Below are 17,103 nucleotides of genomic sequence, written 5' to 3'. Positions count from 1 at the left end.
CGAATATGTATAGAGTCTGACCCCAAATGTCAAGAATGTCCCAATTGAGAATCTCCTTCTTTGACTAAGTTGTCTTCAAAGCTACAAAATTTCGAATGAAAATAAATCTCACCCAAACAGTAAAAAAAAAAAAAAACAGCATCCAGAGTGATAATTTGCTTGAGTAGAAATAATATCTTGGCTGGAGATTTCAGATTTATTGTAGAGATGTGGAATCTGACAGTTGTGTCTAGTGAGAAGTTCCTTCTTGAAATTCACTCACTCTAGATACTTGTGCCATGTCATTAAGTTTCTTATAATTCCAGCTCCAAGAACCTATCCATGGATTTTCCAGAATTTGCTTTAGCCCTCAATTTGATAGAGCTCAGATTGTAGCCCTTATTAGGTCTATGGCATCATAGCTGAGAACATGAATACTGAAATGAGTTTCCTGGCACTTGAAGCCTGGATTGACATAATAACTATGAGACTTTGCAAAAACATTTGATTTCTCTAAGCCTCTCCCCACAGTCTTCTAAATGGTGAAAATTATAGCACAACAGTTACCCCCAACCTCAGGTGGTTACCTCTTTATAGCGTTATCTGTGAGTGTCACAGGGGTCCCTTTCATGTAACAGGGGCCCACTTTATGTTGGAATCTAAACCTTGTTGCTCAACCACTGGCAGCTTATTTTAAAACTGATTTTTTTCTTTCCTTTTCTTTCCTTTTCTCCTTCACTTCAGGGGAAAAGAGATGAACGTTTGTCCTGTGTTAAGTGGAGTTATCTGTCCTTCCTTTTTTTTTTTTCCCACCTGAACAAAGAAACTCCAGACCTGGAAATGGGAAAAGTTGAATATTAATCCCGTCTGCAGGTACAATTGGGAAGCCAGCCCTGCGTTCCCCTTGTTAAAGCCCTCCATCTCCCTGGCACTTAGAATGCAGCCTCAGTGCCATGAGCCTTTTGGCTTTCTCTTTGGCCAGCAAAGCAATAAAAGTTCTTTTTCTTTTTTTCTCAATGCCCTGTCCTGGGGGACAGGGACAGAGCTTTTGATATCATGAGGACTGAAAGAGTCGATGCATGGACACTTTGTCCCCAATGCCTGAGACATCGGAAACTCTCCATGCACTTCACATCCATCCTCGTCTACCAAGAGCTCCCCATCACCTTGGTAAGAGAGCGTCTGAAAGCACATTGCAGGGTTGGAACGCTGATCCTGTAAGGTGCTTGCTGTGTGGTGTTGGTTAAGTCTCCATACCTTTGATACCTTTCCCATCAGAGGGAATAAGTGGGGTTGACAATAGATACCTGTAGAAAGTTCCCCCTTATCCATGAGGAAAACATTTCAAGTCTTCAGGGGATGCCTAAACCTGCAGATAGTACCAAATCCTATAGGTTATATTTTTCTATACCTATATATCTAAGATAGAGCTTAATTTAGTACCAAATCCTATATGTAATTTTTTCTATACCTATATCTAAGAGCTTAATTTATGAATGAGGCATAGTGTATGTTTAACACTAATATCTATTAATAAAATAAAACAGATACAGCAATATAATAATTTTTTTTTAAATTTGTGAACTCTTATTTCTAGAATTTTCCTTTTAATGTTTTTTGTTCCCTGATTGAAACCAATCTTCACATTTGGGGGTAGCGCTGTATCTTGGACATACAGCAAGTTTCAGGTTTTTCATTTTTTCTACCATTTTTAATTTATCAAAATTTTCCTATTCTCAGCATAACATTTGTGGGGCCAGGTGCATGGAGTACTGCATACATGGCATACATTAAGGGCGCCTGAGAGGCAATCCACTCCACTCGTGGGAGGTGTGTGAGCAACAGGCCGCTTACCCCATAGACACAGCACCCTGAGCATGAGCCCACTCGATTGGTCGCTACAAGGGCAGTTGGCCAGAAATTGTATTGGTGGCTGCCTATAGTCTGCTTAGCTACTGCCTGAGTATATATACATGGTAACTACACAGTAAAATCAGACCTGCTTCCAGCTTGGTCCCCGGAGGTCCACAGCCACACTGTCCTCTACCCTGTTCCGTGGACCTCCTCACTGGACAAGAGAGAGTCCACACAAACATTAAATCCTCAAAATGAATATGAATAATTACCATGAATATACAAGATCAGAACTAATATAAGACTAAGTAAGGACTGGGGACATAGCCCCATGTTAAATGCTTGCCTAATATTCCCAAGTACCTGCATTCAATCTTCAGCAGGAAAAAAAAAAAAAAGACAACTATCTAAGTGTGCAAGAGCCAATGTTAATTACACACCTTGGGTGCAGGATTCCAGATATTCCTTACTACAAACGTTCACACTTGAGACAACCAAGGACCTAAGATTTTTCTGTGGGAATGCAGAAACCTGGAGCTCTCCCCGTGACCTTATTCTAACATGTTTACCTGTTATGGGGAACAGGCTCCAGCAGGTGAGTTTGTGACCTCCATTCCCATAACCTTTGGGAAAAATGGAAAATTTTTGATGTTTAAGTTTGGTGCAAAATCACCTTTCATGTGCCTCAGAAGTGAATCTAAATTTAGATATGTGAGTTTCCAGTGAAATCACTTTCCTGGCTCCTGTGGCCATGGGTGTCAATGACAAACTGTAGGTATAAATACCTGTGGGTGGAAAGCCTCCATCCCATTCCCAGTCCAGACTCAGTGAGCAGCCATGAAGACCTTCATTCTCCTTGCTCTCCTGGGAGCTGCTGGTGAGTCTTTTTAATGAACAATCAGCAGGTGTTGATCCTCTGTGTGAGATTGCCTTGTGCTCAGGAAAACAACCATGAATGCTGGATGCAGGCTCTGTACTCTGGGAAGGGTGAAATGTCAAAACAGGAGGGTCAGGCACAGGGGTTTAGGATAATGAGATACTTGTCTGAGGAGGGTCATCGAGGTTATGAGGGGCTCAGAGCAGAAGGCATAGGCAGGCCAAACTTGTCCTGAACTTCCAGGCAAATTCTGTGAAGGAGGAGAGAAAGGGAAAGGAGAGTCTACGTGAAAAGAGTGCTCGTCTTGACCTCTAAGAATTTGGAGTTAACATCTGAAACTAATCCGTGCTTCTTGAAAAGGCTGTGAACATCAGAGGTTGGGTCAGCTGTATACTAAAGAGCTATTTATACCCAACATCTAACAGCAAAGGTATATCATTTCAGAATAAAACCTTTGATTTGATTTTATGACAGGTTTCCTAATGTCATCTCAGGTATAAAGTCATATGTTATTAAACTGAGAGAAAATAGAGATGACTACTTCTATTTTGATAGTAATTAAACTATTTTGATATTAATTAAACTCAATTACTCTACCCAAATAGAACAGGTATAAATCCAATACACCTGTATATATGCCTGGAACATTCTATTATAAACTTATTTTCAACTGAGAAAACAGGACTCCTGTGATAGAACAACAGAATTTTGAAGCTGTGAGAAATCTTGACAGATCAGTGGGCCATGTCGGTGCTGAATACGTTGATAGACATTGTAAAGATAAATGGGATAGTGGAGAACTTGTGGAAAGTGATTTATGGATAGACTAAAGACAGAAAACAAGTGAATAAAGATACAAACAAGTGGACATTTCCTTCCAGGCCAGGTTCATCTCAGGATGGCTCCTAAAAGCCTGCATTCTGCTTCTTTACAGAGAAAGCTATGCATCAGAAACACCCCATTAAACACCACGAATGCACACCAGCAAGATTATAGCAATGTTTTCTTCTTATTTGCATGGGTACAAAGCAGGGTTCTGTGTAAAAACAGTTCTCATATCCTCAATAGTAGTGGTCAGGCATTTATTGTGTTAAAAACCTCTTCATGAGTGTTTGGAGGGTGTGACTGTATGTGTGTGTGTGTGTGTGTGTGTGTGTGTGTGTGTGTGTGTGTGTGTGTGTAAGGCACACATGTAAGAACATATTTATCACAAGTGAATCACACAATACAAACCTAGCAATTGGGGAGGCATTAAATTCAGAGCCACTCGACCACTGAGCCACATCCTCAGCCTTATTTTGCTTTTTTACTTAGAGACAGGGTCTCACTGAGTTGCTTTGCACCCCACTTTTGCTGAGTCTGGCTTTGAATTCACAATCCTCAAGCCTCAGCCTCCTGAGTCGCTGAGGTTACAGGTATGCACCACCAGGCTCAGCTACTAGATGTTTTTTAATAGTGATGTAAGAAGGGTATGTTAGAGTATGAAAAATAAATTTTAAAAAAAATCCCATATAATACACTTTCCTAATCATGACAGATAGGAGAACATTGTCATCTCTTTTCTGGTTGGTTTGCAAAATCTTTGCGGTGGAGTAGAAATTGCAAGATGGATATTTTTAACAGACTTTAACTTTCCCTTGTCAGTTGCTTTTCCCACTAACGATGACGATGACAAGATTGTTGGGGGCTACACCTGTGGGAAGAACTCCCTGCCCTACCAGGTGTCGCTGAATGTTGGCTACCACATCTGTGGTGGCTCCCTCATCAGTTCCCAGTGGGTGGTCTCTGCGGCTCACTGCTACAAGTCGTAAGTGACCTGTGTTACATTCCTAATATCAGTTTATCCTCTATCCCAGGGAAGCACAAATAGATTGACTAGTTATACCTGATGAACAAAGCATTCAGACCCAGAGAGCTGATTATTCACTCAGAATTATACAATGTGTTAAAGGGCTTTTACATGGAGTGGTATCCTAGGGTTTCCTGGTATGTTTCTAAATGATGGTAAAGAAGTGGAGGGGACACAGTGGCTGGTGAAGCATAATGAATGAGCACATGGTCCTCACCATCACAGCCCAAGGAAGCTATGGCACCTGGGGGTGATGAAAGCACCACATTTCGAGTACAGCATAAAATAAGCACATCCTGCTGTCATTGTATCCTGCCTTATCGTGACTCCTGCCTCATCTTCCTATGATACTTGATAATACCAAACAGAGGAGGATTCCCTTTTCAGTACCATCCTTCTTTGGGCCCATTCGTCTCGTGCCTGTCCCTCACGGTTCTAAAGTGATGGGGGACTGTGAGGCGCTAGTTGGGATGACACTGGCCTAGGGACCTCTCTAACCTGCACCGTGTGGGGTGGTACATAATGCTGCCTTCGGTACACAATTACCCGTGGGGTCAAATGCTTGATGAGAATGCTGTTTGTGTTCATGGTCATCATTTGGGGGTTGAAATAAGAGGGAGAAGCTCAAGCTGAACACTTTGAATCCTTGAATCCAGCCGGATACAGGTGCGTCTGGGAGAACACAACATTGACGTCGTCGAGGGGGGTGAGCAGTTCATTCAGGCAGCCAAGATCATCCAGCACCCCAGCTATAATAAGAACACCCAGGATAACGACATCATGCTGATCAAACTGAGCTCCCCCGCCACCATCAACTCTCGAGTGTCTGCTATCTCCCTGCCGAGATCCTGTCCATCTGCTGGGACTCAGTGCCTTGTGTCTGGCTGGGGCAACACTTTGAGCAGTGGAAGTAAGTGTTGGAGCACCAGCACCAGGGTTGAGGACAGAAGAGTTAAAGACATGTTGGGAGTACATAGTATGGATTTTGATTCAAGGCAAGGTTGAAGAGGATAGGATGCATGCAGCCTTACAATGTATTACATAAAATACGGAAGATTCCTTTTTCTGAGAACATGGACAAGATAAAAACAACTATAAAATGTCAAGACATTTATCTGAAGTGTGATTAGTGATGTTCAGAGAGCCAGAGATAGAGGAGATAATGGGAACAGAGGCTATAGGTTCTGTGCTGCCTGAAGTATACACCTGCTTGAGCAAACACGCTCTGCACTTGAGGTCTGTGGCCTCTGATGCCAGAGAAAAAGTCACTCAAATTACAAGTCTTTGGAATATTGGGGGGGAAAAAGTATGAGAAGAGACAGTGGCAAAGAAATTTACAGTGTGTAATCTTCTTCCATTTTCACTCTTGCATTCCACAGCCAAGTATCCCTCCCTCCTGCAGTGTCTGAACGCCCCTGTGCTCTCTGACACTTCTTGCCGCAATGCCTACCCAGGACAGATCACTAGCAACATGTTCTGCCTGGGCTTCCTGGAGGGGGGAAAGGACTCCTGCCAGGTGAGTGTCTCCTGCTCCTGCTTCATCCAGATCAGTCTCTCTTCTCCACCATGTTTCTCCTTCTCTGAAACTCAGAGGATTGTAAAACTGTCCACTCAAAATCGGTCATGATATATGAAGAAAGCTTTGAGATAAGTTATACATTTTCTGTTTGTGATAATGAAGGTTGGTGTTCAGAGTAAAAGGATACACAAAAGTAGGTGTTCGCTGCTTTTCCGGCACTCTTCTGAGGAGGTGTATCTGCCGTGGACCCTGTGAGAGGAGCAGGCTGCTGGGATGCCAATGTTCCCAGTGCCGGATGGCTTCTTCTGGCTTGATTCAATCTATCTGAAACCCTGTGATGCTAGAAAAGGGAACACTCTGTGCGTCAAACTTGTTTATACTTCCAGTGCCCACATGTTCTTGGAGCAATGGATCCACAAAGAAAGACAAGGAGCAGGCAGTAAAGAAGGAGGAAGAAGAATAGGGATATAGATAGAAGAGTGAGGGTGGAGTCTTCATGGGGAGAGAAGGTGCTTCCTGGGAGATCAGCAGCCCCTGAAAATAGCCCCTATATTATGGAGGATTATCCGGGAGCCCATTCTCCCATGTGTATATAACCAGAATTCTGCTTCTCCTTCTACTCCAGGGTGACTCTGGTGGCCCCGTGGTCTGCAATGGTGAACTCCAGGGTGTTGTGTCCTGGGGATATGGCTGTGCTCTGAAGGGCAAACCCGGTGTCTACACCAAGGTCTGCAAATACGTGAATTGGATTCAGCAGACAATTGCTGCCAACTAAACACCTTTATCTCTTCATAATGCACTCCTGCTATATACTCCACCTTCCTTCAGCACCAAAAATCCTTATCTGAATTAAAACACTTTGTTCCACATTTCATCTTTCCAAGAATTTTCCTTGTTTGAAATTGATTAGCTTTCTTTTAAAACTTTTTACTAGGTAGGAAAGTGGGCAAAGAGCTGAACTATTGTATGGCAAGAATTTGAAGGTTGTAACTCATTCAATAATAACCAATATAACCTACAAATATATATTTACTGATCACCTACTGTACAGCATACTCTGTTTGATATCAATCCTATAAAGATAAATAAATTCATTATTACCATCACATTTATTACAAATAATTATTAACAACTTTATTAGTATATCAGCTACATGTTTATTATGATTTTGCAATGATACACACTAGGGCATGGATTATTTATGATAGATCATATGTTCATAACTTAACAAACAATAATACTAAGCCACAGGGTTTTAAAATCAATTGCCCAAAGACACTGGAACAGGTCACAGTAAAGCCGCAGTGGAGCTCATGCCTTAACCCAGTGCATTGCTGCTGTGTGGCAGAGGCTGGGTCTTCCTTTTATCCTTCAATCCTTCTGACACATGGTGAATCTAGAAAAAGTAGTCTTCTAGGTGTAGTATTTGTTTTGTTTTGTTTTGTTTTGGCACTGGAGATTGAACCCAGGATGCTCTCCTACTGAGCTATATTCCAAGCCCTTGTTATCTTTTATTTTGAGACAAGGTCTTGCTAAATTGCATAGCCTGACCTGGAACTTGTGATCTCCCTACCACAGCCTCCTGAGTACTTAGAATTTCAGGCCTGTACCACCACACATGGCAGAGTTTTTTTAACATTTTTTTTTTTTTTTAGTTGTCAGTGGACACAATACCTTTTTTTTTAAACTCTCAGTTTTCTTGCATCTTTTTCATGATTCACCCACATATAAGTTCCAATTCTCTAAGATCCACTTGTTTTCCAACTGGAAGATGATTGCTATAGGAGACATGGCCTATGGGGACAATTGGAGTCCCCCTCCTTCCCCAAGACCTCCAATTCCCAGCCTGATTTAGATATTAATTAGAACTAGAGGCCAAAGAATGTACAAATGTGGATAGGTGTTCAGAAAATAGAGATATTACAATGAAGTTCCAGAGGTTCTGTTCTTAAAGGTGTGATTTGTCCCCTTCCGTACTCCGAGTACACCCCATACCCTCTGCCTTAGTTCCTCTCTAGCTATCCTCTCCAATCTTGATCTTCCATAAATCATCCAAAGACGGTTTGCAGTGGGAGTCCCTACACAGGATTCCCATGCAGATCTGTTATGGAACAATTGGGAAGACTGACTGGGCTCTGAGCACAGGCACATTGGAGTACATGGAGCAGGACTAAATGACAGAAATGCAGCCTCAGAGGCAGGTGAAGAGAACACAGTGTCTCAGCTCAGGCTGCTGCAACAATACCAAAGTCGGGTGCCTTACAGAGCACCTTACACAGTTTCTCACAGTTTCAGAGTCTGTAAAGTAACACCAAGTCACCAGCAGGCCTGATGCCCCTGAAGACTGGTTTCCTGGTTTGTCCTGAGTTTTTAATATGGCCACACAGCTGTTTCTAGGTTGAAGGGAAATATCATTAGCCTTGTTTTCAAGGCTTTATTTATTTATTTAATTGATTTTATTTTTTTAATATACAACTTTGGAATGCATTCCAATTCTTATTACACATATAGAGCACAATTTTGTCATATCTTTGTATATAAAGTATGTTCACGCCAATTCATGTCTTTATACATGTACTTTTTTTGCATTACAGTTCTTATTACACATATATACCACAATTTTTCACATCTCTGTTTGTATATAAAGTAGGTTGACACCCAATTCAAGTCTTCATACATGTACTTTGAATAATGATATCCATCACATTCCACCATCTTTGCTAATCCCCTACCTCCTCCCGTTCCCTCCTTCCCCTCTTCCCTATCTAAAATTCATCTAATTCCCTCATGCTCCCCTCCGTACCCCACTAAGAATCAGCCTCCTTATATCAGACAAAATATTCAGCATTTGTTTTTTGGGGGGATTGGCTAACTTCACTTAGCATTATCTTCTCCAACTCCATCCATTTACCTGAAAATGCCATAATTTTTTTCCTCTTTTATTGCTGAGTAAAATTCCACTGTGTATATATGCCACTTTTTTTAATCCATTCATCCACTGAAAGGCATCTAGGTTGGCTCCATAGTTTAGCTATTGTGAATCGTGCTGCCATAAACATTGATGTGGCTGTGTCCCTGTAGTATGCTGTTTTTAAGTCCTTTGGGTATCTTCCAAGGAGAGGAATAGCTGGGTCAAATGGTGGTTCCATTCCCAGTTTTCCAAGGAATCTCCATACTGCTTTCCTATTGGCTGCACCAACTTGCAGTCCCACCAGCAATGTGTGAGTGTACCCTTTTCCCCACATCCTCCCCAATACTCATTATTGTTTGTCTTCAGCTATTAGCTGCCATTCTGACTGGAGTGAGATGATCTTAGAGTAGTTTTGATTTGCATTTCTCTGATCCCCATTTTGTGGTGGGCGTGGCTATCCAATAGGTTTTCCAGTCATGGTATTCTTTTCTGTTTTTTCCCCTCAGTTGTCACTGACTTATCTTCATGTTGTATTATCACAAAGCTTCTCTCTGTCGAAATAAGTGGCTTCCCATCTACTTTAACTAAACATCCCAAGATTTTAAGGTTCCCTGCTACCCTGCTATCACCTCTACTAATCCACATTTACTCATCTTACTGCCCCAGGTAAAGGTGATACTGAAAATTCAGTCCCTGTCCTTGATATCAATCAAATAATGAGGTCAGGGCTTTGAGAAACAGGAAAGTTGTATTGCTTTTCCAGTAAAGGAGTAAGGCGAGGGGCTCCTGCCACCCAGGCTGCAGCTCTAGTTGCCATGGGGAACAGGGAGGTTTAAACAGGGGAGTGCAAGGACTGTTTTCCAGATATTATCAGTAGTTGGAATTCATGAACTCTCTCCTGAAGAGAGCTGTTTCCCATTTCCGGGTCTGGAGTTTCTTGTTCAGGTGGGTAATAAGTGGAGGACAGAAAACTCCATTTAGGAAATGAAGAATGTCCATCTCATTTTCCTAGCAGCTAAGGGGGGAGAAGAGAACAAAATTAAAAAATGAAAAAAATAATGGCAGCTTGAAAGTAAGATGCCAGTGGTTTGGCAGCAAGGTTTATAATCAAATCATGATGTGGACCCCTTTATGTGAAGTAGACCCCACTTACATTTTCCCCTCTATTAATTTGTACCCTCCATTTTTATGGAAAAATGGGCAATGCCATCTCGAAGCTGCTTCTTTCTGGGAAAAAAAAGAACGGATAGGGGATTTGAAACTTGGTGGGGACCTGAAAGAAGCACAATTCATGCACAGCAGTCCACATTTAACTGTCTTACAGTTTTAATCTAGTTTTTTCCTGCTATAGTCACATTCATGCTCTTCCCCAAGATACCAGGTAGGGTTTTACAATGATGTAAGGACTCAATTTCAGCCTATTTCTGGGGTTACCTGTATGTACAGAGCAGTTGATCACACCTTATGCCATTGAAGGTGGGTTTGTTGACAGAATTTTATCATCTTTATTTTAAAAGTATGATTTATTTTATTCCATTTTTTCCTGTAAATTGAGCTCTCTAGATTATACATAGCTTTGTTTCTCCCCTGCTGTGGCCTCAGGCTACAGTCAGGGGCCAGGGGTCTCTGGATCCTGGATGCGGAAGCCACAGCCGGGCTCCCACAGAAGTGACGCCTCTTTGTTTGGATGGAAGCCTCCTCTGTTGCTCCAGCAGAAGCAGTGGCAGTCCCTGCTGCTTTTGACTCCTACTTTTGCCCCAGAGCCTCAAAGTCTGACCGAAGCCACTGTGGGTTTTGTGTTTCAGGCATCGGTCTTCCAACCACTGCCAGGTGTGGTTGTCTCTCTCATGTGATTGTTGGTCTACCTGTGCATTTATGTCTGTGAGGTATTGCTCTAGTGGGACGTGTCTGGCCTTAGCAACAGGTGCTTTCCTGGCCCAATGAAGTATCCTGTTGGGTTTTAAAAAGGGAGACCATTCCTATCCCCAGATCCTTACCTCTCATTGACAGCTGCCTCCATGTTCTATGAGGGCAGAGGAGAGTCTGCTGGAGCCAGAGGCAGGCTGGAAGGGGTTCCCCCTCCTCCACTTGCCAAAATATTTTTAGGGCCCAGAGAGCATTTCATGATTTTTTTTTTTTTTTAGCCTGAGCAGCATCCCCAACCCTCAGTGACCCTTTGCTCTTGGTGCAATGATCTGCAGCCCCTGGGACTGAGGTGAGAGCTGGAGGTAGGACAACAGGCAGCACAGCTGCAGCACTGGGTTGAAAGAGCTGAATCTCCCTCGACCAGTTTTTCTCCCAATGCTCTGCTATCTTTGCACACTGGAGGGGGTGCCTCTTTTTGCACCATCAACTTACTTCCTGGCTCTTTAGACTCCTTATCATGTAACTGTATTAGTGCCTGCACATATAAAATCTTTATTTATCTGACCTCTGACAAACCAACTCCAACTGCATCATATCACAATTGTAAAATAATTCAGAAGGTCATAGAGTGGCCGCCTTTCCTCACCTTTCAAATCATTCATGGACCAGACTGTGCTAAGGTAAAAACACCACCTTGTTACTTAGTCAAAGACTATGTGTCATCCCTTTAACAAAGATCTTTCCCAAGAGACTGCTGGCACCAACTGACACAGTGTTGCCCATGTCTTAAAAGGCCAGTAACAAATATCAAGAATGAATCCGAGACCGATAAACCTATGAGAAACTTTTAAAAACATCAGAGGGCTGGGGATACAGTTCAGTGATAGAGCTCTTGCCTAGTAGCCTACCCTGTGGAAGGCCCTCAGTTCAAACCCACGTGGTGGGGGTGGGGAACAGATCAGACAGCCATTATACCCCCATGTTCCTGAGTCCCACTGAACCAGGATTCATACAACAGTGGTGACACAGATGTCCCCAAGAGGGGGAGCCAAGTGTTAACTTGGAGGAAAACCACATGCATGGATGGAGGATCTTAGCATATACACTGGGAGACTTACCAAGCAGCCAAGGTGTCATCATCTTATGGCACTTAGTTTTCTTTTTCTCAAATACACCAGATGCAGGACCAGAACACACCCTCACCCATTTAGGGAGAGAAAGCAGGAGATTCCCAAAGCAGAAGCATCCTTGGCAGCTGGTGGGGCAGTCTCTCAGTCCCTCCCTTCACCTACAGGAACAGCCCCTCCTGTTCAACATGAGGGAAATCTAACCATGTCCCAAATCTCCAGTGGTCAGCTCTCAAGAAGCGCTCACGTGGAGCACCAAGCTGCCCAAGACGTCCAGAATGGCAGCCACTCTAGGTTCCACCTGAGGGGTCAGGTTTGATACTGAAAGCTTGGCTCCTGTCCCCAGGGTCGATCCAATAATGAGGCTTTGAGAAAAGGGAGAAAGAAGTTTTGCTGCTCTGCTAGCAGAGGAGTAAGGTGACAAACCCAGGCCACAGAAGTTGCCGTTTTAACTGGCAGGGGACAGAGGGCTTTCAACAGGGGCACACAAGGGCTGCTTTCCAAATAGTCTCAGTAGATAGAAATGATGTTTCACTTAATCCTTAAGAGCACTCTTCTCTCATTCCCAGAGTTTCTTGTTCAGGTGGGCAGTAAGTGGAAGAACAGATGAACAGCTCAGAAAATGAGGAAGGTTAACCTTGTTTTCTCTGAGTTAGGGAGGAAAGAAAAGGAGAAGAGAAAAGGGAAAAAGAGTCTTTTAAACAATAAGCTGCCAGCAGTTGAGTGGCAAGAAAGTGAACCCCAGCTATGTGCAAGGACCCTGGCTACAAAGAGAAGGTTCAGAGACCTGAAAACAGGAGTGAGGCTCACTAAAGCCATCAGACCAACCCCACAGATGAGTGATGAAGAAAAGACATAATGTTTGTCCTTGATTCCATCCCATAACCCCTTTTTAATACATCTCACTGTCATTTGCAGCTCTTGTTTAAAAACAAACTATGTAGTTAGTTTTGCCTCTTGTGAATTTCTAAAACATGTAAATTCTTTACTCTTCTTAATAGCCATTTAGACATTAGAACTTTATCTTACTAAAAATAAGTCCTGAAATACAAAATATGTGTACATAAAACATATAGGGGGCATTCGGCTCCAGCATTACCTGACTCATAAGGTCTTTGAACTGTACAAACGGCTGCCCTCAGTGGGGCACACCAGCAATCTCAGCTGCTCAGGAGGCTGAGCCAGATAGATCACAGGTTCAAGGCCAACCTGAGCAACTTAGTGAGATCCTGTCTCAAAATAAAACAGGTTACAAACTGGGGGTGTAGCTCAGTGGTAGAGCACTCCGGGGTTTAATCCCTAGTAACCTGAAAAAGAAAAGAAAAAGATCAAAATGCACAAGGAGTAGGAGGGCCTCAAGGATGGTTGGATTCAGCAACTTAAAAAGTCTCTTACCTTATCTCTGCCTCTGCCCTCTGCTTTCATTACTGTGAGCTCTATCCTAAGGACCAAGTTTTGAGGTCACAAAATGTCTCTCAGAACTCACTCTCCCTTCCACCTATATCTAGGTAAAAGGATGAAGTTGTATCCCCAAAGCTTATTACACAGCATCTTTGCCACCAGAAGCATGCTGAGACATTGTGTAAGTATCTCATTATCTGAAAGCAGTTACTACATACCCTTGAACCAGTAACCAAGTGAAATTGTTCCAATATCTTTACAATTAAGTTACATAGCCAAGCATTGGAACAAGGGGTGGGTTGTTCATTCTGCAGAATAACTTGGTGGCACAGTGGTCTCATGGTAACCATGAAGAGTTGAAAATAGGATTCTCAAGAGATACCAAAATCTGGAGCTATTGAAGTCCTCTATAAAATGAGGTGTGACTTACATATAACTTTTGCATATCTCGATTATCTTCAGATCATCTCTCTATTAATTATTGTACCTAATACAGTGGAAATGCTTTGCAAAGAGTTGTTTTACTGTATTTCTTAGGAAAAAATGACGATTTAGTTAGTTAACCATAGTAAACACATGCCCTGTTTTTAAAATATCTTTGATCTATGGTTCTTGGAATCCAAGTGTGTGGAAACTTGGGTTCAGAGGATCTATTTGGTGTAAGTTTGATTAACTAAATTGAGCTGGGAGAGTAACAAAGAGAAAAAGGAGAAGACCAAGAGACAAGAACAGTCTCCACTACTGACATATGTCTATTGATGAATTCTCTACCTGTGCTATGAAAGGGAAAGAACACAAATAAACATTAACAGAGGATAGACTAAATAAACATGGCATTTCCTTCAATGGAGGAAATTTAAGTTTTTTATTCATTTATCCCATCAGTTACAAACTCTGAGGGTCTGTGATATTCCTGGTTCTGGTCTATGCACTAAGGATAAAATGATGAAACAAACACCTATAAACCCTGACTTCCTCACATATGGGTTCTGATTGGTAAATAGATTGCAAATAAGTAGAATATGATGCTGATCAGGGGGCAAACGATATAAGGAATGGGGACCTGACTAAAGGGAAGATAGACCTTCTGCTTAAAGTAAAATCCAAGAAAAGTATGAAAGACTCACTCAAACACACTGGAGTTCAGCATGAAGAGCCACTTGGAAAATTCAGAGGAGATTGCTGAAACATCTGGAGTATAATAAATATCTAATTTGTAGTTCAGGAAGGGGTGCATTGTGTACAAGTAGGAGGGAATGTGAAGGGGCAAAAATCTGAGGTGACGGGTAACTGACTGGAGGTTGGGTTTTTCACTTGCTATAACTAAGTATTTGAATACATAAATGTATTTATCTTTTGCTACTGAAAACTTAGAGAAAATAATTCTCAACTGTCAACCTCATTGTTATGAAATTTCATATAAATTTCAGTGAAATATTATCTCTACTTAGAAGCTTAGATACTTATGTAAATACATTTATTTATTCTTATCGGGTATATGGTCTGGGAAATAATTACTTCACTTCGCAGAGGAAATTTTATAATCAAGTTTCCATTTTGCCATGAAAAACAATAAAATTTAACACATGCCCAGTTTCCTTTTATTAAGGAAATTGTCTTAAAATAAGACCATTACAAATATCTTTTTGCCTTCTAATCATATTGATTTTCATTATTTTATGGAAAGGCCAACCTGAGTAACTCACAGAGAGTAACTAGTACTTTAAAGATCTTTCAAAAATAAAAATATCAACTGTCTTAGTATTATTTTCGTCTTGCTTTCAAAATTCAATTTAGAATGCCAATCTCTTGAACAGGCACAGGCAAATATCCTCAGTCTTAGAGATGCTCATTGGTTCTAATGTATTCAGACCATTCCCTCCAGTTTCTCTCCCACGTTGGCCTTGAGATTTCTGGAACATTACCAGGAAGCAGTTTTTTAAATGATTCCTGTCATTTCTCCATTTTTCTTTTCACCAGACCACTACTCATTTTCTCTTCCATTAATTACTCTCTTCTTTTACCCTGAGCAACAAATTCTTTCAACAAAACAAACCCATTGATCATACATGTCTTTTAACACTATCTCAACCGTCTAAGGATTATGTATATGCATATACAAATATATACATATGCAATTTGCCTATTAAACAACAGTCAGTCATTACAACTTATTTTTCAGTAGGCTATACAGTTGTATTTGGATAGTGTCTGTACCCAAATCTTAATAACGTGGAGGTTGGAGGAACTGTGCATTTCCATCAGTGTCCTTAAGGCCACAACAATAACAACAACAACAGAGTCAAATGGAAACACAATAAACCATAAACAACTTCAACAGTGACAATTTGCCTTAGCAAAAATAATGTCCTGGTAGGCAACTTCAGATACATTGTATAGGTGTAGAAACTGGCTATTTTATGCAGCTAGAGGTTATTTCTCCTTCCCATTGACTCCCATTGGCTACTTGTGTCATTCTCCATTAATTTTGGTAATTTTTGCTACAAAACCACTTTTTTTGCAGTTACAGAATATGTTTCTCTCTTATTATGTGAATTTGGCACTTGAAGAAATGGACTTTGAAAAGAGCTGTTGCACAGACCCTTCTTCAACAGAGCAGGTCACATGAGAAACGCTCCACAGAGTCTGCTTGCATGAGCATCTACCAAGAATTTGATATTACCTGGGTAATATCAAAAGAGCACAGAGTCTGGGAATCCCAATTCTTCCAGGTGCTTCCTGGGTGCATTTGTGGCCAGTCCCCTATAACCATGTTGCCTTAGTTTTCACATCAGTGAAGTGGGATGATAGGAAGTATCTTCTATGGTTGTCATGAGAATACTGTATTAATATAGGCAAAGTACTTAGAACACAGTACTCCTGGCTTATCTGTCAGAATGTGTTCAAGTCTCAGTGGATTCCTGATATTGCAGATAGTACAAAATCCTATGGATAATGTTTTTCTTATACATATATACGTATGACAAAGTTTAGTTAATAAAATGGGCACAGTAAAAGATTAACAACAAAGGCTGCGGACATAGCTTACTGGCACTTGCTTAGCATAGGCAAGACCCTGAGTTCAATCCCCAACACTACCCAAACAACAACAACAATGATAACATCTAATAACAAAATAAAACAAATAGGATAATGTAGTATAATGAAATTAATTAAAACTTTAGTTACTTATTTCTAGAGTTGTCCATTTAGTATTTCTGGGGATTGTTAGTTACTGAAATCCCATATCATGAAACAAATTCTCTCTGACATACAGCAAACTCTAGATAAGTGCTACTTATTGTCATTCTTCTACTTTTACTTTTTTACCATTTTCAAATTAAACCTACTTTCCATTTTTGGGCAGAACTAGTTGTTCCTGATAATCTAGAAAAGTTAACTTGGATATACAAGATGAGGACTAGCATAAGACCAGGTATATAATTGTTAACAGACACTTGAAATTAAACTTAAGGGTGCAGAACTCCAGACGTTTTTTAGCTTAAAACTTCACTATCAGAGCAACCAAGGATCTAAGACTTTTGTCTAGGAATGTAGAAACCTGGAGCTTTGCTGTGTGACCTTACTAAACTTATTTTCCTATTATAGGGAGGAGTTTCTACCTGGTGGGTCTGGGAATTTTATTCCCATAACTTTCTGGAAAAGTGGAAAATTGTGGGTGTTAAAATTATATGCTGAGTCACTTTGCATGTGTTAAGG

At 41.2% G+C, this 17,103-nt stretch overlaps 1 protein-coding gene across 1 annotated transcript; it reads left to right on the top strand.

The window, feature by feature from the left end:
• The first annotated feature begins 1,035 nt into the window (after positions 1-1,035).
• Positions 1,036-6,947, top strand: LOC101966592 (cationic trypsin-3). Its single transcript, XM_078027897.1, has 6 exons — positions 1,036-1,149; positions 2,419-2,428; positions 4,355-4,517; positions 5,216-5,469; positions 5,939-6,075; positions 6,704-6,947. The coding sequence occupies exons 1-6, from the start codon at positions 1,036-1,038 to the stop codon at positions 6,851-6,853; spliced, it is 828 nt and encodes a 275-aa protein (XP_077884023.1). The 3' UTR covers positions 6,854-6,947.
• Positions 6,948-17,103: the final 10,156 nt, after the last annotated feature.

The sequence above is a fragment of the Ictidomys tridecemlineatus genome, chromosome 2 (genome assembly GCF_052094955.1).
Source record: "Ictidomys tridecemlineatus isolate mIctTri1 chromosome 2, mIctTri1.hap1, whole genome shotgun sequence".
NCBI classification, from domain to species: domain Eukaryota; kingdom Metazoa; phylum Chordata; class Mammalia; order Rodentia; family Sciuridae; genus Ictidomys; species Ictidomys tridecemlineatus.
This window is presented reverse-complemented; position numbering and strand designations above follow the sequence as displayed.